General features: G+C 40.7%; 2 protein-coding genes and 1 long non-coding RNA gene across 16 annotated transcripts in view; 1 reads left to right on the plus strand and 2 right to left on the minus strand.

The window, feature by feature from the left end:
* The window catches only part of LOC138410470 (uncharacterized), a 63922-nt gene extending 52777 nt beyond the window's left edge, over nt 1-11145 (minus strand). For both annotated transcript variants that reach the window (XR_011243176.1, XR_011243175.1), the window contains exon 1: nt 11030-11145. This is a non-coding gene — a long non-coding RNA (uncharacterized lncRNA). The remainder of the gene's footprint in view (nt 1-11029) is intronic.
* Nucleotides 1-16603, plus strand: part of LOC109635047 (membrane-associated guanylate kinase, WW and PDZ domain-containing protein 1-like) — an 86254-nt gene extending 69651 nt beyond the window's left edge. For 11 of the 13 annotated variants that reach the window (XM_069526444.1, XM_069526437.1, XM_069526439.1 and 8 more), the window contains 10 exons: nt 915-1170; nt 2852-2943; nt 3676-3871; nt 3968-4270; nt 7096-7299; nt 9320-9407; nt 9488-9545; nt 11121-11264; nt 11483-11621; nt 13111-16603. In XM_069526444.1, the coding sequence (XP_069382545.1) occupies nt 915-1170; nt 2852-2943; nt 3676-3871; nt 3968-4270; nt 7096-7299; nt 9320-9407; nt 9488-9545; nt 11121-11264; nt 11483-11621; nt 13111-14210 (2580 nt within the window). In that variant the 3' untranslated portion in view covers nt 14211-16603. Of the gene's footprint in view, nt 1-914; nt 1171-2851; nt 2944-3675; nt 3872-3967; nt 4271-7095; nt 7300-9319; nt 9408-9487; nt 9546-11120; nt 11265-11482; nt 11622-12210; nt 12303-13110 lie in introns of all 13 variants that reach the window. The other 2 variants (XM_069526448.1, XM_069526449.1) reach the window with 1 other exon arrangement.
* A 1215-nt stretch (nt 16604-17818) lies between these two features.
* On the minus strand, nt 17819-19298 carry LOC109635148 (rhodopsin). The gene has a single exon (XM_020096106.2). The coding sequence runs from the start codon at nt 19217-19219 to the stop codon at nt 18161-18163; it is 1059 nt and encodes a 352-aa protein (XP_019951665.1). The 5' UTR covers nt 19220-19298; the 3' UTR covers nt 17819-18160.
* Between the last annotated feature and the right edge of the window lie 4192 nt (nt 19299-23490).

Here is a 23490-nt window from a genome sequence, read left to right on the forward strand (position 1 = left end):
CCATTAACAACTATCTGCATAAGAATGGAAGCAAATTTAGAAGCAGATAGCCGAGGTATATTGGTCACTGCGTTTCACTTCTTTTGCTCTCAACACACACTGTCTACCTGTGGGCAGCCAAAGCGTGATCGGACAAACTATAAATAAAAAACAGAAGGCTGCCTGGCCAAAAGTCTTGTCTCACCTACAGACTCTGTGTAGGTTGGAGTTAGGGATAATTTTTGGTTCAGATTTAAGGGAAAATGTATATTAACACTCTTTAACACAACACTAGGATCCTTATGCATTCACACATTGATGATTTGAGAGAGAACTATTTAAATGAATGAGGACTTTTAATTCTGAGCTGAAGCCATGAACACTTGAAGATTTTCAGTGCCAAACTTTTTGATTTTGAAAAAAATTCACAATCAAAACAGCTAATTATTTCTTGTATCTTCAGGTAACAATACTCACAATCCCTCCCTCCTATGATTCTTCTGTTTGGATTTTACTGTTTGATCTTAGCCTAGATTTTACACATTTCAGCCTCAACTATGAGACCAACCTTGATTCTGTTTCCAAAGATTCATGGGATTCATGAAAGCAGTATCTTTATTCATTAAAATTCCCCCACATTTCAAACTGTCTTTGTCTGGCAACCATGGAAACCAAATCATTTTTCTTCACACTCCAGCAGATGTTAAAGAGAAAGATAGTGAGAGATTTTCTACTGCAATGTCTAAAAAAGATGACCTTGGTCGCTTTTTCTTTCTTTTTGTCCTCCATCAACACTTTTCTCACTCGCCTCTTTCTCCTCTATCTCGTCCTTATCACTAACTCACTTATCACTCTTGCTGCCCTCTGCCTCCATCCTCTGCTCATGTCCGCCCCCATCACTCACACACCTCTCTCTCTGCTTTCTGTTCACCTAGCACCAGTTAGAGAGGAAAGACAGCCAGAACAGCTCCCAGCACAGTGTGTGCAGCCATCGCAGCATCCACACTGATTCTCCCAGCCACCCACCCACTGTCATGCCAAGCGAGGCCGTGGGTCCTACTCCTGCCGCCCCCAACCAGCCTCTGCCAGGCCTGCCCCCTCTGGAACCTGCGGATGGCACCCTCACCCTCCAGAAGAAGCCAGACCCCTTTAAGATCTGGGCGCAGTCCAGGAGCATGTACGAGAGCCGACGTGAGTAGAATTCAGTCTAGTCTTATTCTATGTTTTTACATTTTTGCTGAGATGAGTTGAAAAGAGTTTAACTTTATGTGTGAATGTGGCCTGAGATCTCCTATTCGCCAAAGATAAAAAAGTAAAAAAGCTCTCAGCTGTGGAATGACGCCCAAATACCTGAGGCTGTATAACATTCTTTTGTGTATGGATTTCTATAAAAATGCTTTGGTTGATACAAATTAAGATCTGTTCCACAGCATCCTCTTTTCTCTTTTTGAATTGTATAAAAGGTGCAAGATTTTGGGATTCGACATAGAGGTCAAGGAAAGGTTATTTTAACTGATAACTGTTAGATAGAGTTTTTTAACCACTGTATTATATCCGCTGACTTCAGTGTCAGACTCCACATCCCAGGGCGCACACCAGAAAGCAGAATAAGTCTGAATAAAACGCCTCAATATTGACTGCTTCGTTAGCTTGCACACTTGTGATTGTTGCCAGCTCGACATGTGAGTCGTGCACATGGCGCGTATTTGCAGTGTTGGTTAATAATCATGGCTGCCTGTGGAATCTAGGGCTGCTTATGATTAAATATTAAGTGGGCCTGGAGAGGGCTGCTTTAAGCTGCGGCTGATTGGTATATCTGTTTGATAACCCCTGAAGGAGCTGCAGCCCCTTTTTTGAGTCATCGGGGGAGAAGGGCGAGACACAATGAAATAGGAAAGGGAGAGAGACAAAGAAATGAAGCCCGGATTCTGTGTCTGTATTTTCATATGTATTCAGGCAGGCTCCAACATACAAGGACACGCATTTGAGAGTAGGTGCATCCATGCATCGGTGCATCAGGAGCCACGTGTCAGTGGCAGGACAGTGTAACTGAGAGGTGAGCTTTGGGGAATCCTGCTTCCTTCAGCGCTTCATGTCACAGCTCCTTCTCCTACTGTTAGTTTACTTTGATCACAACTCCATAGACACAGGTCAGTGGAGGGTTAATTACAAGTCTAGCCGCAGCAGCTTAAATCACACTGAGTGAGTTATCGGGGGAACCACAGAGCTGAAGCTAATGGGTTCGACTGTTGGCCTTGCGTGGCAGCCGTGCAGACAGCAGGCAGTGCAGGGAAAAAAATGGCCTGTGCCTCCGGTGCGGACTGGCTCCTGTGGGCTGAACAGACCGGCACCAAATTGCCTGTGTCCTCCTCCAGGGCCTGCTTTGTCTGGTGAGATGTAAACGTGTGGGTAGTTTTGTGTTTTTGTGTATCATGGAAAACAGGAGAAAATTTGTAAAATTGTAAAAAAAAAATATAGGCTTGTATGAAATGTATGTAAATTAAGGGCAATATTGAAGACTGACATCGATTAACTCATCAGACTGTAGGTCTGCGAGTATGACATGGTCACAGCATGAGACTCCACAGCCTAGTTTGTCATCTATATGTGAGAACAAGTAGCTCAATGAAGCAGGACTGAGGTGGAGTAAGGAACAGCTGCTGAAGTTGCCTCCTCTCATACTGACACTAATAGAAAAGCACCTTATTGATCAGCACGGGGACGGGGATTTATTATAATCAGACAAAACTGGATTTAACTGGTTGATTAGAGAACAAGCATTCAGTGATTAGCGTGCAAAGATGCTAATCGGTCAATCAGGTCTTTGGGCAGTTTGGTGTCGTCCACTCACTGTTCCTCTTGTGTATTTCAGTGCCAGATTGCCAGGAGCAGGACATTTTCCTTTGGCGGAAGGATACAGGCTTCGGCTTTCGCATCCTGGGAGGAAATGAGCCTGGGGAGCCTGTAAGTATCCCTCACCTTTGAATCTCATGAATAGATTATTGTAACAGCTGATGACTTAAAACATTAAAGTAAACATGCACACTCACACACCACATTCTTACTATTGCTAAATAGTTGAACGCTTCCTCCTTTTTCTCAGCGTTCTTGGTGTGTTTTCTTGCCCGTTTTTCCTTCTCCTTGTGTTTCCCTGTGTGGATTGGCTTGTAAACCAACATTGCACACATCACTCTCTAACTGGAGTTGTCGTTCCCTGGAGGATCCCATAGACAGCTTGTTAAGAAAGTCAAAGGCCATGCCCACCAATCCTTCTGGTTGCATGCCATATTTGTGTTAAAGAAGGGAGCAAGACAGGGAGAGAAAGGCAGAAATTGAGGAATAGAGGGAAACAAAATGGAAGCAGGTCCACCCCACAGGAATCAGTACTGTTTGTGCCAAAGAGTAGTTGTGCGCTTGTTTCTGTTAAAGCTGTGTGTGCACTCCCACGCAATGCCTAAAGCACACAAGCCTCTGCATGGCCGCACTTGCCTTCTTGATTTCTCCGAACATCGGCCACAAACACCTTTAAGTATGCACTGATTCATTGTACTCTCTCAGTTGATGGATTCATTTACTTGTATTTAATTTACTTCAGCTTGGCTCTTAATTAGCCACAGTATCATTATTCTGAAGCTAGATAATTTCACAAAAAGCAAATTATTTACTAACATGCATTATCTGGCTTGCCTTTTCCAGATTTACATAGGGCACATAGTGAAGTATGGGGCAGCAGATGAAGACGGGCGGCTGCGGTCGGGTGATGAGCTCATCTGTGTGGATGGCACGGCGGTGGTGGGCAAGTCTCACCAGCTGGTGGTGCAGCTGATGCAGCAGGCTGCCAAACAGGGCCATGTCAACCTCACTGTCAGACGCAAGACCCCTGGTTACGGAGGTGATGAAAGTTTTACATTAAACTTTTCTGTGTGTAGGCAGGCCAAGGAATACACTGTCACACTCGTCTAACCACTCTCCTCCTCCTCCTCTCCAGTGTCAAAAGGAGAGGGTGACGTTCCTCCATCACCGGCCTCCTCCCACCACAGCAGTACCCAGGCACCTAGTCTGACGGAGGGCAAGCGGACCCCCCAGGGGAGCCAGAACTCGCTCAACACTGTCAGCTCAGGCAGCGGATCTACCAGCGGCATAGGCAGCGGCGGTGGAGGCGGCAGCGGAAGTGCAGTGGTGCCCGCCTCCCTACAGCCGTACGACGTGGAGATCCAGCGTGGAGAGAACGAGGGCTTCGGTTTCGTCATTGTGTCGTCTGTTTCCAGACCTGACGCCGGTACAACCTTTGGTAAGTGAGGCAGACTGAGCTGCAGCTAGTGGAGATTGACAGGGATTTCTATCCAGTGTGACATGGGAATTTGTTTTGTTTACTATGTGCTGACTCTGTTTGGCTTCAAAGAATAACATGGTTCAATTTAGACTTTAATCTGACTCAACAACTTGATTGTCTGGGCATCTCTAATCTGAGTTGGTGCATGTTCCACAAAAATTTTTTTCTGATGATTATCATTTTTTCCCCACGATTCATTTATTCTCTTGTTGTGAGAAGCAGGAACAAATAACCTCTGAACAGTAATATTTTGGTCAGAAAGTTATATTCCTCAAAAGGTTACCGTATGGCACCGACGATAATACTTTCCTGAAGAGTTTTTTTTTTAACTATGGTCACCCATTGTTAAGCATTATGACAGTGTGATCATGATATCCTATTTGAAGTATTTCCCAATAATATATAACAATAATTCCTAATATACATAAACACTAAACTTAAATTTAAACCCCACTTGACTTAAATAAATCAACACAACGAGAATTAGGAGGGAAGGGATTCGCCGACTAAAAGGAAATAGCACATTTATACACATTAAGACAACAGTGTAATGTCAGCCTGCAATCAGATAGAAAAACATCACTGTCATAGATAAGACAAGCACCAGAACATTTATCTCCCTATCAAGACCCAGAGATCACAGCAATTTAATCTACAAGCAAACTTAAGTTACTTTAATATATATATATGTTAAAATGAAAGGCTGAAAACACCCAATGACACCAGGGTTCACAACTGATAAGATGTCCCTTACATCTGTCAGTGGTCTCTAACATCTGCTGGTGATCCCTGATACCTGCTGGGGGTTGGCAACCTTCAAACATGCAAGGGATATTTACCATCTTGTACTACATTCTAAAATAATAAAGAAACCCTCAGACTCAATCCACTGAGATCATGAACGCACCTCTGAGTTAAATGACTGATGCCATCTCCTGGCAGAATGTCAGTATTTTTACAGTCACTCCTCATTGACTCTACTCCACTTTATGAATAGCAGGCGAGTGACGTTTGACAGGAGTACGCCACAGATCGAGGTCAAGCACCTACCGTCACAAGCTCATGGATAAAGAAATCTCTTCATGTGCTGAGCTCGGCCCCTTGGGATCAGGCTGGCTACAGCTTTATCACAAACACCACCATCACAGATTCATGCCTCACAGCTGCCTGCAACAATTCATTCAGCACGTAATTGGAGTCTACTCAGCAACAAATATATCTGTCTATACCATTTATGCATCACAGAAAACAGCAGAATTACATCCATTAAAGCTGCTCGAGCACTGATGAGGAGTTGTAGATGTTGTTCTGGAACAAATTTGGTATTAACCTCAGAGTGATGAATTCCAACACCAATGTCATGCCAAGGTCCCTCGTATAGTTGGCCATTAGGATGATGCACTGTGGCATGTCACAAGAATTGATGAGATGTTAGCAATGCTAACTGCCCAGTGAAATGTCATTGATCCCATGGGCTAATGGTGTTGCTCTGCAAAATGCGATGCATGAACTTATGTATTATTCATAGTGACGCCAGTGGCGGTGTTAGTCAACAACCGCGTCTAAAGGTCTTCTGGTCTTTTAAGGTTTTTGTTTTTGCTGCTGCCTCTCTGCGCTCCCCTCCTCCTGTGACGAACAGTGACGGAGCAGAGTAGGATGAATGGACTTTCAGCTTTTATGAGCTGATCTGGGATCGTGTTGTAGCATCCTGCACTCACTCGCTTAAATGTAGGACAAGAGCTGAAATCTGACAGAGGAATGTGTATTGAAAAAAACAAAACAAATACATAGCTCTGAGGATTCTTCCAGGAGCAAAAGATATTTTTTTAATTGTGTGAAAAACAAAGCATTCTCTACTGATTCGATCTCACACACACAGTGGATACACAAACCAATTTGCTCCAGTCCAGCAGGGCCCATCCCCCTCTCATCCCTCCCTGTAATGACCTGGGGTTGGTGTGGGGTTTAGCATCTTTGGTACTAAATCGTGGTGACTTGCCACACCCAGTAAATGATTCATATCTCATCATTTAGGCAGTGACTGGATACAAGTGCATTTATTGCAATCAAGACGGAGACATACTGTAATTATTGCTGTACTAGATGGACGGGGCAGAGTGAGGAGGAGCGCGGGGGTGGGGGGTGGGGGGGTGACAGGGAGGGAAGGCGAGGAGAAGCTCGGGTCCCCAGGGTATTTTCAGGGATACTGTGCAAACAAGACGTGTAGTATTGAACACTGTCATTCAGGTGCAGATTGTATGTTTTGTAGCGCTCGCATTGACCACATGACTCACATCTCGTCTCCTGAACATCTTACACTGCAGCAACGGCTATTTGTTCTCTGATCCCTGGCAGGTAGGTGTGTGTTTGGGGACAGTCAGGAGGAAGTGACCAGAGTATTGATAGGCCGTCAAGTGTTACCTCAGAGGACCTTGAGTGGTTGCATATGATTCCCAGTCCATTGATTAACACGTCACACGATGGGGGCAGAGGACATCTATGTTGATTGATATTATACTGCTTTTCTTCCTCTCTGAGTCAGGTTGTGTTTATCATATGTACTGAATGTAAACTTTTGATGTGCACACAACTTATTGCTTTTCTATGGGTGAACTGAGATTTGGTGATTTGGAAATTAACCTTCCTTCTTCCCTTCTCTGTTTTCTGTTTGTCCTTTTCCTTTTAATCAAATAAAATCAAACAATCACACAAATCCTTTTGTCAAACCATCATCACACCTTATGTCTGACACATGTAAACAAACATATGTGTTAAAACAAAAGCTGGAAATGCTTGTGTGGCCATGCCCCACAAAATAGGACGCATCATCGAGGGCAGCCCGGCGGACCGCTGCGGGAAGCTGAAAGTTGGGGACCGAATACTGGCTGTCAACTGCTGCTCCATCACAAACAAGTCGCACTCTGACATCGTGAACCTGATCAAGGAAGCCGGAAACACAGTCTCGCTCAGGATCATCCCCGGTGATGGTAAGGCTTTGGCTTCCAGCCTCACATGGCTGTTTCATAATGCAGCATGATGTGACTTATTCATGGTTGCAGTGGGAAGAAAAGGGCACTGCTGCTCTTCACAGGCAAGAGCACTTTTCATCAGGGTGTGAACCCTGAGAGAGTGAGTCACTGAGTAGGAGTGAGATGAAGTTGCCCCCAGACACTAATGCAGCACTTCCACGAGAACTCTTTCTCCTCTCTCGCCCTTTCTCTGTGGTTTTTGTTTTTGTTTTCTTTGCCGGATATTTTGACATTTGCAATATTTTGCCAGTCTGAAAGGATTAAAAGCACTGCACACATTTAATCAAACGCTTCCTGTTGGTGTTAATCTCCTCAGCTTAGTTTAGGAAAGGAAATAGAGCTGCACAAGCAGGTGCCTATAGAAGCTTTTAAAAGGCTAAAAAAACAAATGTAGTTCCTTTTAATGTCTGTTTTTACTGTCATTATTAAAAATTTAACGCCAGTTAGTCATGCTTTTATCCTTGATAATTATCCACATTATGCATCCATCAGCTGTACTTCTCTGGGGTAGATTGAGCCATTTCCAGTGAGTGAGAGTGGGGTTTACCCTGGATGAGTGATGTCTCAAGGTTCAATACTTTGGTGAAAAGTTGAGGCTCAAAATCTTTTCATTTCTGACAGTATTTGTTTTTCCACAGTACCATAAGTGCCAAAGGTTGACAATGGCAGCATTAAAACCCTATACGTTTTCTAGTTAGATGTCAAACCTAAAATTAATAAGAAGGCTTCAGTTGTACCATGCAACATAAGAACGATTAGGCTGTACCTACTTAGTATTTTACTTAATCTTTGGTCCAGCTCATGGTTTATGTTTCTCATCTGTTGCCCCGTCCAGTATCTCTCGTCTGCACATGTCCAGCATTTGAATATGGTATTTAATTTTGGAATGAGAATCCTGTCAATTTTCTGTTGTCATGACATCCCCACCTTTTCAAAAATAAAATCACAACAGTATTTCAGTGTTGTCCAGGAGAGCGGAGCATAGACCTGCCAACAGTAGCTTTCTGTGCCAAAATGATAAAGAATTACAATAGTCTAATTACAGTTTTGGGACATGACTCAAAGGCAGCAGGCATTAAATTAATTACATTTCACTTTTATTGCTGTGATAATACAATATCTCTGTTTTTATTCAGGGATTTTAAATCCTCTGTAGTTTGTGACACAAAGTTCCTCATTTGGTGTAAAATAAGGTTAAGTATTGTAACTGAGCTTAGCCACTGGTCAACCAGTGACAGAGCGATGCAGCAACATCCTCCACAGAGGCAGAAAATAAAGCTTGATTAAGGCTGGAGGTAAGAGAGGTGGGAACAAACTCCCACACACACACACACATGTTCACCAACCCACTGGCTTGTGCATACAAATGCACAATGAAAGGGACCCTAAGTATGGCCTTATAAAATGGGAATGGTGACATGTATTAGTTCAAGTTATTTTCATTTCATATGCTTCAGCAGATGAGTGCCTTTAGAAAAAAGTTAATTTTCTACCAATGAGCAGAAAGTGAGTAAAAAGCCATAGACAAATGAGTCAGGCTGACATTTCCTGCTAAACAGGAACAGAGCTGTAGTTGTGTCTGTGGAAACAAATGTGTCCTGTGGAGTTCTCGCTGGTGAGAAGATGGAATTAAAGAACAGCAAGACAAGACAGTTGTCATATCCTGGTATTGAAAATGAAACAATGATGCAAGTCGAGAGTTTGATTTTTTTCCTTTACTGCTGTTTTTTTTGTGTTTTGTGCAGTGCAGCCAGCATTGTCCATGAGCAAATGGCAAATGACAACATCACAGGCAGTTAAAATCGGGTTGAATACAGTAGCCTGTGGGTGGTTCAAGCAACTCTTCTGGACAGTAACGTTTTTTTTTTCTGAGTAGGTTTTCGAAAACACTGCTACGGGCAAATGAATTCAACAAAGGCAGTCATTTCATTTTATTTTTTTCTTTCTTCATCTTATATTTTTCTTTTTTTACTTTCAGAATCTTCCAATGCTTCTCTGCTGACTAATGCTGAGAAGATAGCTACCATCACCACCACACACACACCCCAACAGTCTACAGAGTCACGGTAGGTGATCGTCTTTTCTTAAATTTGCACAAATCCATCTCCCAGTCAAGGATATATTCTTAAAATCTCTGTTTTTATAGGAATAACTCAAAGTCAAAAGGAGCTCCTCCTCCTCCACCCACACAAACTCAGACACAGGTAAGAAAAGACATTTTCACTCCACAGTTCAACATCTGGGTTTTTGATCAATACGCCAGTAACAGTGCATTAAACAGACTACAGCAATAAGCAGAGGGACACACCATGACACAAAAACGTTTTTCAGTTACCAGATAATCGTGCTTGTGGTCAGTCTCTCCCAGAAGAGTTGTTCACACGAATAGTGGCAGAAAAAATTGGGTTAAGAATGTGATAAAATTGAGCAACAGAGCGAGGTTAAATTATGACCAGAAGTTATTGGACATACCAACAATCACTTCCTTGCAATGACATACATCCAGCACGTCGAAGAAAATGTCCATTAAGTGTGACAGCATTGCAATATATTTACAACTGAGATAATCAAATATTTAGCAGAAGAGAAATAAGCAATAAACAACAGACTAATCTTTCACAGATCTTTATTCTAAACTAAGTCTTCATTGTTGTAGTTTCCATGTTTTCATCTGCTTTTGTTTCTTTGTTAGTCAGATTACGCAAAAACCGCTCAACAGATTTCGCTGAAATGTTGTTGAGGGCTGGGGCATGACTCAAGAAACAACTCTTTCGTGGGTTTTTAATTTTCTTTGACATTGTGAAATTAGGCATTTTTCAACATCTTTGTTGATTACTCAACAAAATTGATGGGTCTTGATGAAAGATCAGGCCTGTTTAGGGGACTGATATTAATGAGTGTGTGAAATTGGTGCAGATCCAAATAAAAAAATATGGATCCAGTGAATTTAAATGTGGTATCATAAGGGAACTGTTGGGAATCGGTGGAGATATGTGCTCTCTGAGTGTCGTGCTAGTTTAGGGAATGTAAGAAGAAACACACTTCCATCACAATGTGCATAAAACATGTTGCTATATGTCCACCAGAGAGACAAAAATAGCAAACATGAATGTTTTATAGGGTGGAATATTTGAATTACTTCAACTTGTTATGTTTGCACAAAGTCCATTTTATGTACAATTATTGTTATTACAAACACATTAGTATTTTAGATTAATTCTTTGTCTAAGTTGAGGTGTCATATCCCAAACATGTATTTCTGTTGTGTACATATAGATCTCTCCCACAAAAATAACCTATGAAGTCACTGTTCCTATAAGAACACAATAAGAGCACGGTTTTTCTCATTCCTCACTTGAATTGACCTCTTTCACTGATCTTAAAATGTCTTCAGTATCAGTAAAATCTTTCATTCAAATGAGTGAGTGGTTTAATGCTGAGTAAAGCTTTGCTACTGTAAGACCCGGAGAAAACAATTTTGGGGGAGACCATGTTTCTCTTGGGAGAGAACATTTGATGAGTGTGGTGAGTTTTGGTCCAGCCCTTGTGTTACCCTTAGTGATCTATACCCTGCTCACTGTCTCTTGTGGCATTAATTATTCATGCATTCTTAGGTATTGTACTGCCATTGACATTTTGTGAATTTTTGTGGGACATGGCTTGATTAGTCCTGACGTCTTTGACTCACCATTCGACTCCACTGCACCACGGATTAGTCGATCCTCCTCTCTCGTCACTCTCTGCGACTTTCTCTGCATCTCTTCTTTTCGATCTTGCAGGATGCCGAGTTCTATTCTGTAGACCTGGAGCGGGACAGCAAAGGGTTTGGCTTTAGCCTGAGAGGAGGACGGGAGTACAGCATGGACCTATACGTGTTGAGACTAGCCGAGGATGGGGCTGCTGTCAGAAATGGCAAGATGAGGGTATGAAACAGTTTGTGACCACAAGGACACTTTTTCTTAAATTTGTCTCCTCTATAGATCTTGGCAGACTTTAAATCAATATTGAATATGTAAAAACTCAGCATTTCTGTAGTGACTGCTGTCTGCCTTTGTGGGGCAGTATAGGTTCATTTCTTTGTACACTGTTGTGAAATATTACCAGCCGGCTTTGATAATAACAGGGCCTCTCTTTGGTTTAGGTGGGAGATGAGATCCTGGAGATAAATGGTGAGAGCACAAAGAACATGAAGCATTCACGTGCCATTGAACTGATCAAGAATGGGGGTCGGAGGGCGCGGCTCGTCCTCAAGCGGGGAGATGGATCTGTACCTGAATATGGTAGGTAAACACCTTGCAAATGATTTTCTCTGCTTCCTGTAAATAAACTGCTAATGTCAGCAATGAAATCCTATTACTGTTGTTTCTGTTCACACTGTGAACTAGTATAAAGCTTTTCATCTGCTTAGCGCACTGCAGAGAAACCTCTACCTGATTTTCATAAATGTTATAACTGCAAATAATAAATATTTAACACACAGCTACTTTGGCACATTAATTGAAGTCAGCTGCCTTCCTCGGTTTCAGCACAAGAAGAAATGGTCGTCACAAAAGCTCAGCCATTGATTTATACTCTTTAGGATTTGTATGTTTAAAAGATAGATTATTACGCTCAAAGTTTGAGTTTACGCTCACATTTTTAAATATTTTCTGGCTTATGTGCGGTTTAATTTGACACTGAAATCCCTCTGAGATTTTTTTTTGATATTATATCAAGTGAATGTTCTCTTGTCTTTCAAAACAAACACCTTCTTCTCTGGATTAAGCTGCACTGTAAATCGGCCTCTTGTCTGTTTTATTTGTCTTTTCCTCTCTTCCTCTTTTCTCACTGATTCTCTTCTTGTTGCTGGGCTCTTCCTCCTCTCTCCAGCGATGATGGCTCCTCATCTCGCTGTTGGTACAATGAGGAATGACAAGATGGGAGAGCCCTGTTTCTACCTAATGGGCCAAAATCAGACCACGGTTTGTAGCCAAAAGTCTGTCCCAGTCCCCTCCCTCTCACTATCATCTTTTTTTCTTCCTTTCAGTTTTACCCACCCTTCCTTCCAGTTCATCCCTACCTGCATCCCACTTTGTGTGTTTGCGCTTGGGCGTGTTTACGTTGTGTACATGCTTTACGTCTTGCTATGCCTGAATTGAACTGAAGTAACTTTTGTGGATCCATACATGAGCAAATCCTCTCCCTTATGCCAGTGTCAGTCCAAATATTTTCGAAGGGACTAATTTAACGCCTCTGCTTGTCACATGCTGCAGTCATAGCATTGTGTCAAACACCTGTTTTTTTTGTTTTTTTTACTTTTGGTTTGTTCTTCCCAATGATGCACATTGAGTTGTTCACCATGTTATCTTGAATGATTTCCCAGGTGCCTGCTGTGTCACTGATATACCCTGCCCTATACTTGCCAATGTGTTGCACCTGTTGTTGTTGCTGACATCACCTTGTGTTTCAACCTGCAGCCCTGTAGAGACAATATATTGAAGTGATTATCACTTCAATGCAATTCAAGTGTACTGATGATGTATAACAGAATATTATACACACATTTTTATTTGTTTCTGGAGATATTATGAAAGAGCACGAGTGCATGATTTCCATAAATCTCTGCATTGACCTGCTGTGATGTTTATGCAAGAGCTCATCTGAATCAAAATGAAAGTCACGTCTGCTGTACACAATAGACCTCATGTTATTATTGGTTTTCTGCAACCACAGTCCTCATGTAAGGTTTTTCTAGTCAACAAGATTCTCCTCCTTTTTCCTCTCCTGCAGACGGCAGCAGTGACGGGCACCCTTCCACACCCGGGGCACAAAACACTCCGGAAGTGAGAACTCTGCCACCCAACAGCCGATATCACACCTCATTGGAGTCCAGTTATCCACCAGACCTTCACAAACCATCACGCCAGGAGGAGGCTGCGCGAGACAGGGACAGGAACAGGGACAGGGCCGGGTCAGATCAGATGGACTACCAAGGCCGGGAATTTAACCCCCACCATCATCACACCTGGAATAACAATCACAGTCAAAGTACCCCCAGACAACAGTCTCCAGACAACAGTAACAGCAGTAGAAGTGGCAACAAGAAGAGCCGAGGCCGAAAAGTCAAAAAGTCAGAGTCGGAGAGCGGCATCTCTAAACTCCTTAAGACTCTGAGGAAAGACAGCTCTGGGAAGAAGGCTGCAGCTGCCGAAAAACTGAGGGGTCGAGAGCTCTCAAGCAGCAGTTCTACTTTGGATGGGAGGTTTCGCCTGCAGCGCCGCGGCTCCCTTGACCGCTCACCAACCGAAAAGCGCACCTCGTCTCCTGATCGTCGGCGGGCCAAGTCGATGGACCGCAGGGCCGAGCGAGCACATCGGGACCGTACACCTGAGAGGGATAACGATGACGGAGGGTTCCTCGCAGTCACTCCTGAACGCAAGTTATATGAGCGGAGGCTCCTCAAGGACTCACATATGGCTGGGCGAGTCAGGGAGGCCACAACACCCGAGCGCACCAACAACTACGGGGATTCCTTGTCTCTTTCCAGGGGTCACACACACGAAAGAACCACAAAGAATGGCAACCTCTTGAGGGACTCTTCCTCTGAGAGGATGGAGGAGACATGTCAGATGAATGGGACACCAGAGAGACGATACCGGATGGAGCGGGACTCTTCCCCTGACAGCACCTACAGCAGGGATGAGCTGAACTATGCAGCAGCACCTAGACTGAAGGACTACTACAGCATGATGAAGAACAACACTCCACACAACAATGCTGCCTACAACAACACAGGCCATAACAATAACGCAGTAGGCCACAGCCCAAACCAGCTCCCTGAGCCCAAGAGAAGGCTGTACAAAGAAAGCTCCAAAGACCTCAGCATCTAGAGCAGAGCAGAGATCCCCCTCGCCACTCTCTCCTCTGTCTGTGCAAACTATGTACCATACACTGGAATTGTACTTCTGAGGATACTAACTCTTGTGCTTTATTTCGGTCGACTGATGTATTGATTAATTTGACTGACTTTTCTACTTGTGATCCCATCCAGAGATTCATAAAACAGCAGGAGTACAATCCTTCTCTCAGTTCATACTGGTTGTTTTGTCATTGTTATAGTTATTTTGAACATAACAGAAGTTGTTGTACTATAGTAAAGGTATTGTATGTGCCTGCATATGAAATCAGTGATATTGCTTTTTGTAGGCATTGCTGAATCTAAATATTTGTTCCCTCGAAGGTATGAAACATGCTTCCAGTCGTGGTAACTTCTAACTACTTAACTTGTTTTAAACTTGTTTTGTAGATATTTTTTTCCATTCCTGAATAACTTTACTGAACAAACTATAGCACAAGACACTAATGGTTCACAAGAACTGTGAAAATCAAGTTGGGACTTGGAGGCAAATATCAAAATTTAAGATCTGATGAGGAAACTAAGTGATAATTATAGAAATAATATATGACTTTTTGCTCACTATTTATTTTTAATTTGGCACATATCTTGAGCAACTTTCATTAAACCTGTAAGGATCAAGGTAGAAGTATACACTGTACCTGGGAAAGCATGCTGTACCTTTACTTGTGTTGCACCCATGAAATGTGTGGCAGGTCTGCCAAAATACACCCACACACTTCTGAAATTAGAGAAGTAAATCAGACAACTGATGTGAAAATGAGTTACTGGCATGGAGTAGGATTATAAAAACAACTCAAATATTCTGGTTCTTTGGTGTGTAAAGATGGAACCTGACTCACTTTCAGCTACAGGCAAAACTGCTCTGGTAGATTCTCCATTGTGGGAAAATGAGAATTATCTAAATTTGTAGCTCATCTTACTTTCAATGAAGTACTTTAGATGAGTCTGCATTATGCCACAACGCCAGCCTGAAGCTGCCATTAAATATTATTATTCAAATATGCCAAAAAAAGTAAAAGGTTTAAAACCTCTGCACACCTATAACCCACCCACACAGGTATTTTCTGATTAGATCTCTTCTCAGAAACATGTTGGTTTGACTGACAGCTCCACCCTCCTGTTAATTTTGTAGCAACCGTTTGGGCGGGGTGACTTGATGGCCTGTTATGGTCATTTCCAATTGCCAATTGTTGTGACATCATAAATGTCCACCGTAGTTCAATCCATTTTCAACCAGAGTAATTTAAAACAACTCTGTGGGTGTGCAGAGGTTTTAAAACAAACCAATGTGTAAATTATCCCTGTGCAAGCTGCATGTGTGAATCAAAGTGTAGTTTAACCACTTTATTTGATAAGTCTAAGTGAGAATAATCGATAAGGAACATGCACTGTAATCCTACAGTAATTGTTAGCCCTGTCCTTGTGTTGATGATTTGTGCACCGACCACCTCCTGGGTCCTGACACAAAGAGCTGATGTATTTTGTTGTGTTGGTAACATATGGAGAGTCCTGGTACAGGAGGCGACCAATCTGCCATGCTGAGCCATGCTGTCTCGCCACTGGAGTCGAACTGCTGCTTTATAATGTGTTTTGTGTGTATTCTCTGTTTTATGTTTCATTAAAGAACTGAAAATATATTGGATAAACCACAACAAATGAATTGTTTGATCACTGTTGTTGCCATGGTACTGTATTCAACAAAAAATACACACAATAAAAAAAGAAATAAATCAACATAACTATCAACAGTAAAGAATTTTCCAATGTAACTATTAGGAACCCGTAAATAAAATAAAATGTTGCCTTTTTCTTGTACAAAAGAGAAATTTATGAAAAACCTCAGCAGTGAGGGATGTGATATTGTGTTTATATCTCTGAAACGGACCTGATGATTTATGGGAAATGTGTTGATTTACTCTGGATCAGGTATGTAAAGACATTTTAAAATGAAAACCTGTCTTTGGTCAATCAGAAACTGTTTGATGGTTTGAATCTCTCTCGATGGTTAGCCTGCCTTTGTATTATAAAGCACTTGTATGCAGTCTGTGTTCTTCAAGCATTATTTCTTGCAATGTGCTCCAGACTTAATGCTGTCTCTGTGTTGATAAAAGCAGTACATGTATATGGGCCAATCTTTTTTTTTTTTTTTTTATAAAACTATGCATATACAGTATAGATACTACATTGTTCATAGCTTTATTTGACCCATGAAGCTATACATAACATTAGTCTAAGTACAAGTAGATGTGGACTTTTCCAGCTTCTTTCCCCGAGATGGATTACAATGTATATGTAGCTATCAAAAGAAGTCTGTGAATGCTATTTTTATTATCAAATAAAGTTTTCCATACAAATTCAAAAGGATTTCATATTTCTGCAGAGATGTTTTTTTAGTTATGCTTTAGAAGACTTTGTTCACTCAGATCAAATGGCTCTTATGTGTCAGTTGTGGTCACACTACATTTTAAAACACAGCTTTTGACTGTTTTATTGAAGACTGAAGGAAAATGTACTACATTTTGAAGTGATGGTAAGCTGGTATATGGGCTGCCAGCTGTGCTGCCTCCCTCATCTACATTGATAGCGTATTTCATCTTATTTGAACAGCACATAATGGTGAGGTATAGTTGTACAAGCTATGCTACCTAGAAAGTTATTATAGTGGTGCAATGAGACTTTGTCACCTCCAATGATACTACAGTCCAATATATTGAAAAACAAAATTCATGAAACCCGTAAACCATTAAGTCATTAAACCCTGTAAAAAACTGTATTTATTCTATTGGATTCTTATGATCTTCTATTTTATCATTTGATTACAAAAAGCTAAATTGTATTTAATTCATGAGACCTTTTAGAGCTTAATTAAAGCAGCAGCAGCTGGAGTCTGACAGACTGCTCTAAAAGCATATCTTTATTCCACTAAAGATCCAGTAGTATGACGGTTGCTATAGCTACACATGAAGGTCATTATGGGAGAGATCTTGAGTATTTGTTTTACTTTCAGTCTGGAATACTAAACAGCTGACACCTGAGGAGGAGAAATCATGTTGTAATTTCTGTCGCATACTGGTACAACTTATCTGAATGCCTTTAGAGGAAATTAATGCAGGCGATGACTGTTTCGATTCTGTAAGCTTTGCATCACCTTGGTGATAGAGATTGGTTTTATCCAGTAAGTCTTATGTCCGTGTTAACCTTTAAATAATGTGATTAATATTTGTCATGAGACAAAGTTGGATGTTGAGTCATATGTATTATTCACCCCTGACTAACAATGTCATAATCTCATTGCTATAGGCCAAGCTCTAAATCCAAGGTGACCTGTGTTTGAAATGAGATTACAGTAGCAATGCAGTACCACGACTGAGTCTCACACTGTCAAAGTTTTTTGTACCATTCTGTGTGTATCTGCCTGAGTAGAAAGGCGGTCGTCCCTACAATATCTCAAAAATAGAAATTGACTCAACACATAAATGCATTCTGAAAAGGTCATTCATATTTATTCATTTGATTAAATAAACTACAGTCATATGAACTTTCCTACCCAAATTGTAAGTAAAACATAAACAGAATGAGTCATTTGCAAAGTGCGATTTATTTTACATTGCCTTGATTACATGCCTCTACATTCAAAAATAAGCCAATATGATATAGGATCCAACTGTTAAAGATAACATTTTTCCCCTTTACTCTCAGGAAAAAAAATTATAGATTGTTAGGTTGGATATTTTGTACATACAGGAACAACTCTGTAATGGGCTGACCTTTCCTGCAACTGTCTTTAGGTTGAACCAACTTGTTCGTAAAAATACAAAAAGGAAGTTATTTCTGTAGACATTAGCCTTCAGTCGTTTCCCGGGGGGAGCAGAAGTCTTCTTCTTGGATGGTGGATCACAGAGCCTTTGTAGATGGCCCTTTTTATGCTGGTGACACGGAGCTGGAGGAGGCAGAAGAGGCCTCGGTCTTGGTGCTGGATGCTCCCTCCTCCTCCTCAAAGGGATTCTTCCCACAGCACAAGGTGGTGATCATGCAGTTACGGAACTGCTTGTTCATGAAGATGTAGATCAGTGGGTTGTAGATGGAGGAACTCTTGGCAAAGAAGGCGGGGATGGTCATGAAGAGAGGTCCGAACTCAGAGCCCTGATTTGAGAAGATATACCAGGCCACACCTGCATAGGGACACCAACATACCAGGAAAGCGATAACCATGATCACAACCATGCGGGTGACTTCCCTCTCAGCCCTTTGGGTGGTCTCTGACTCCTGCTGGGCAGCAGCAGCCTCCTTGACAGCACAGAGCAGACGGCCATAGCAAAAAAACACAATAATCAGTGGAATGCAGAAGTGGCAGACGAACATGTAGATAACGAAGGATTCATTGTTGAAACCTTCTGCACGTGTGTAGTAGTCAACTCCACATGAGCACTGCATGCCCTCAGGGATGTAACGAGACCAGCCAACAAGAGGGGGTACAGCGCAAGCACTGGCTCCAAACCAGGTGAAGGCCAAACCCATGATAGCATGATTTTCTCCAAAGCGGAAGTTGCTGATGGGCTTGCAGACAACCATCCACCTTTCAACAGCCAGAACAACGAGTGACCAGAGGGCAATTTCACCTCCAAGTGTAGCAAAGAATCCTTCGAGATTGCAGCCAAGACGACCCAGAACGAAGTAGCCATGCATAGAGGTGTACATCGTTGTGGTGAATCCTCCAAACACCATGAAGAGGTTAGCCACCGCAAGGTTCAGAAGGATGTAGTTTAGAGGGGTTCGCAGCTTCTTGTTTTCGATGGTAACGTAGAGAGTCAGGAAGTTGACAGGAAAGCCAACAAGGATGAGCAGAAACATATAGGCACCCAGGGCAGCATAAGCTGCTGGGCTGACAAGGTAGTACTGAGGGTATTCATAAGGACTCCTGACAATGCCGGTGGTATTTACCATAGGGACATAAAAATATGGTCCCTCCGTTCCATTCATGGTTGCGGCTTGCGGTTGCGATCAGCCCTTCAGTGGTGTTTCTTCTGGCTGTGTAGGATAGTGATGAAGAGGGAGACCTTGCTACGAATGGACCCAGGGGGCCCGAGTCGGGCTTTTAAAAAGGCACACCTTGGATTATCACTTTCCAAATCCGTCAGCACAAAGTGATTTAGGCCACAGTTAATATCTAATCCAGCCACCTATGCAAACATAACTGACCACTCATCAAGATATTAAGGTTACACCTGTTCACCTGCTCTATGATGGAGCTGCCCAACAACTTGTTTTAAAATATGACTACAACATGCTTCATTATGCTTCTTTAAAGATATCTATCTTACACTCTGAATTTAAAAGCTACCATTAAAGGCAACTGTTTTTGTGCAGTGTTCAGATGTGTCAACATGTTTGTTCTAGTTTCCTGCAGGTCCAAAAAAACATGCAATGATTCATAGTTTTTCTTTTAGTAATTTTAGTATCTAAGTATCTTTTTAGCTGGCTGGTGGACAGGTCAACTGTGCACTGTTTTTATATTGCTGGCACTATCTCAAACCTCCAACCCTGAATAAAGCAAAACTTGTATTTATTACTTGACACCCCACACTCTTACACTGTATATCTAACCATATCATAAAGTGTATATTCATATGTTGAAAATAAATTTGTCCCAAAGTCATGTGGTTTTACTCTAATTCTGAAAATATTTTGTGAAACATTCTGTGAAACAAACATTTTAGACACTGTACTGTGTATAGTCCCAGGTTGGTCATCAAATCATCTTAAAATATGAGCTGGTCTTATACATTAAATTATGCTAAGTGATTGATTTACTGCTGATGTACTGTATTGAATGTAGAGTATAGGCAATGGTGTTGCTGAGCAATGGACCATCTTAGCTGTTGGTAAAGAGCTCAGCACTTTCCTAATGGGTGTTGTATTAAAGAGATTTGTGGCTTATGGACATGCTACTCTCAGAGGCCTGTACTGGATTTAATATCTCAGAGGGTCAATCCCAAACAGGAGGATGTTGCTGTCCTCAGAAGCGCTTTTATTTTCTGTTTTTTTTTTATTTTTAGTTCAAAATAGGTTAATGAAAGGACAGTGCATCAAAATAGTCAAATTGCATAAACTTTGACAAAACTTTAATGTGTTAACAAATCTGTCTTTACTGATATTTAGGGTGAATTTGGTTAATGTGGATATTTTTTTGCAATTTTGACTTTGGTGACTCTTTCTGATTTAAACAGTAGATCAACAAAATATAACTTTTTGTAATCCCTAAAATGTGTTCAAGCCACACTAGAAGAAAGAATGCATACAGTATATCATACTCAAAGGAGACATGACAGCTTTGAGAGTTCTTGGTGCCAAAAAAGTAAATTGTGCCTGAGTTAGATAATCTGAGACATATAACTTGTAATCTGGGACACTTGTGTAAGGCCTTGCTTGATGCATGCCGAACTCAATATTACCAATTTCAATTGCAATTGCAATTATGCAAAAGTAGGCTGAATAAGAAAATATATAAGAAAAATATGTTATTCATAAAAAATGTCATTAATTCATATTAACATGTAAAAATATATATTCTTTCTTTCAGGACCCTATAGATAATAATTAACTAAATAATTAAACTGTACAGTTAATTTTAAACATTCTATCAAAGGTGGATGATACATTTTTTTTAATCAATTAAAATTCAAACAACAGCAAAAAAAAATAACAAAAAATAACAACTGTTAAATGATTCAGTAATTCTACTGGGGCTACTCTTGGAAACAAACAGTCCTTGCAGGTGAAAGACAAATCGTCATCGATCAGCCCATTGTCTCTTCCACATGTTTCGTGGAAACCAATGGCTGCAGACGACAGGACACTTCTCTGTGCTTTGTAGATCATCTCTGTCCTAGAGACCTAACTGATTATGGAGTAGTTAGCCAACCAGAAGACAGAGTCTGACAGGGGCATACTGTATTTACTATAATCGCCTGTCTGACAACTGTAGACCATATGCTACATCACTTTACTAGTTTATTATTTTAATTTCAGGAAGTCCCTTAATGCATATTTCCCCATTTAGAGAATTTAAATGATCTAGATTACCAAAAGCATGCTGTCCCACATTATCAATCATGTTTGATAAAGTGGGGAAACTAACACACATTTTCAACAACTCAATGCATAATATGTTGCTTGAATACATCACAAACATTATTTGATAAGAATTAGGAACATTGTCTAATTTATTATGGATTTATATTCTTAACATTAATCTTGTCAGATTAACCTTGTCACGCAATTCCAAGGGGAGGCCTCCGATTGACATCTGTCCTGCCCCTTTCTGTGACACCATCCCCATGTTAAACTATAGTAATAGTCCTGTTGCATAGATTTTGTTAGACCAGGAAATAAACAGACTGAAGCTTTAGGTGTCTTACATTACCCAATGTCCCAAATTACGAAAATTCAGCCTATACAAAGATTGAGCTAACTGACTGCAACCTGCAAATGTTTTGTTCAGTGGTTTGCTATTACTGCACTCAATGCATTATTTCATTAACAAAAGGAACCTATTTTAGTAGAAAGGGAACCCCCTGTACTCTCAATCTTTGCTAACAAGTTTGCTACGTCAACAATATGTAGGCTACGTTTTCTCCACATGTTCCCAAATTGCATGGCCAAAATAACAGCTGTTGGATTTCAAATATATTTTATATTTGAAGCCCTTCTTAAAAACGTGGAAACTTGGACTAATCCCTGTCCCTCACTTGCCTTTGTGATCATCTATTGTGTTAATTAAGTTTGTTTCATTTTTAAAGTAAAAATTGTGAAGAAAAAAAAGGCAAACATTCTGTGGTTTCTGCTGTGAGGATGTTTTTCTTAGTCACAGCATTGACAACTCAGCATCATCGGGTTATTGGATTTTTGATCAAACAATACAAGATATTAATAGGTTGAGTTATTATGGTCACATCGTGCAAAATGTGGTTGACATGTTTTAATATTATATACAATTAATTGAAAAAATACTTAGTCTGGATACTAAATGCATTTTAATGTCTGGTGTAAATGGAGTCCAGCGAGAAATCAAGGAAGCTGGAACCAACAAATATTTGATATATTTGCTTGGGAAAATATACTTAATGAAATAATCAATCGAAATTGTTGTAGTAATTATCTTTATGATTAATTGATTGATGAATCCTTTATGCTTCACTCTTATAAGCAGCATGGGTGTGGACGTATTTTTTCCTCTCAAATGTTTTCCAATTCACAAGGGCACAACTGAAGGTGGGGAACAACAAAAGCAAACTTATATAGTTATATATTTTTCTTAAATTCTTAAAAATAATAATTTTATGTACTTCAATAGGTGCAGTGAATCAAAAAGGAAAAAAGAAACAGAAAATATGAAAGACCTAGTGTGGGGTAAGCAAAGATGAAAAATGGTGGTGTGGAAATGTTTAAGGTTTAGGGATTTTTTTGCTCTCTGAGTAAACTGTGCTCTCTAGTGGAGAATAAATGGTATTGAATATGTGACTAATATGACAATTTACAGAAATATATGAAGTGCAAGCATCATTGTGCTTATATGTATTAATTTATTTAACCAGGAACTCCATTATTCACAACAACGGGATCTACATGAATGCCACGTGTTTCATCTGCAGAAGAGAAATATTGATAATATATATTATATTAAAAGTGAGTGATACTGATTATAAAGCTGGTTTGGTGTGCAGATTAAAATTGTAAAGACTAGTTTTCACTGTCCACGCAGACAGTCAGACCTCATTGGTTTCAGCTGCTGTAGCGTCTGTACCTGCAAGTGGTATGCAATGCAATTATCTCTCACATTAGATCTGTTCACTCATTGGTTGTGAGAGTGAAGTTCATTCGCTTATGCATGCACCTCCACTGCAGTAGAGGCCACGTCCCACCCTTCCACAAAATTTTTGTACTTTTTGTGTAATCCTGCTAAATAAACACCTGCAGACAAAAACATAACCTTCTTGGCAGAGGTAAACACATGATAATATAAGATGTGCCTTTATTGATCGTTGGAAAATTTAATTTGACTCAGCAACACAAGGTAAATGAGAAAACTTCCATAAGAAATACAACAATGTTCTCCACTGACTGGCAGAGAATCCTCAGCATCCTAATGCACATATTACCCTAACTAAACTAATATCCAATTAAAATACTGTAATTGAGAACATTTTACTTCATGAGCTAAACATAATATACTATACACACTGCAGTGCAAA

The sequence above is a fragment of the Paralichthys olivaceus genome, chromosome 6 (genome assembly GCF_024713975.1).
Source record: "Paralichthys olivaceus isolate ysfri-2021 chromosome 6, ASM2471397v2, whole genome shotgun sequence".
Lineage (NCBI taxonomy): Eukaryota > Metazoa > Chordata > Actinopteri > Pleuronectiformes > Paralichthyidae > Paralichthys > Paralichthys olivaceus.

Coding starts and splice junctions, on each gene's coding strand:
- LOC109635148 (XM_020096106.2), bottom strand. CDS start 19,219: ATGAATGGAACGGAGGGACCATATTTTTATGTCCCTATGGTAAATACC.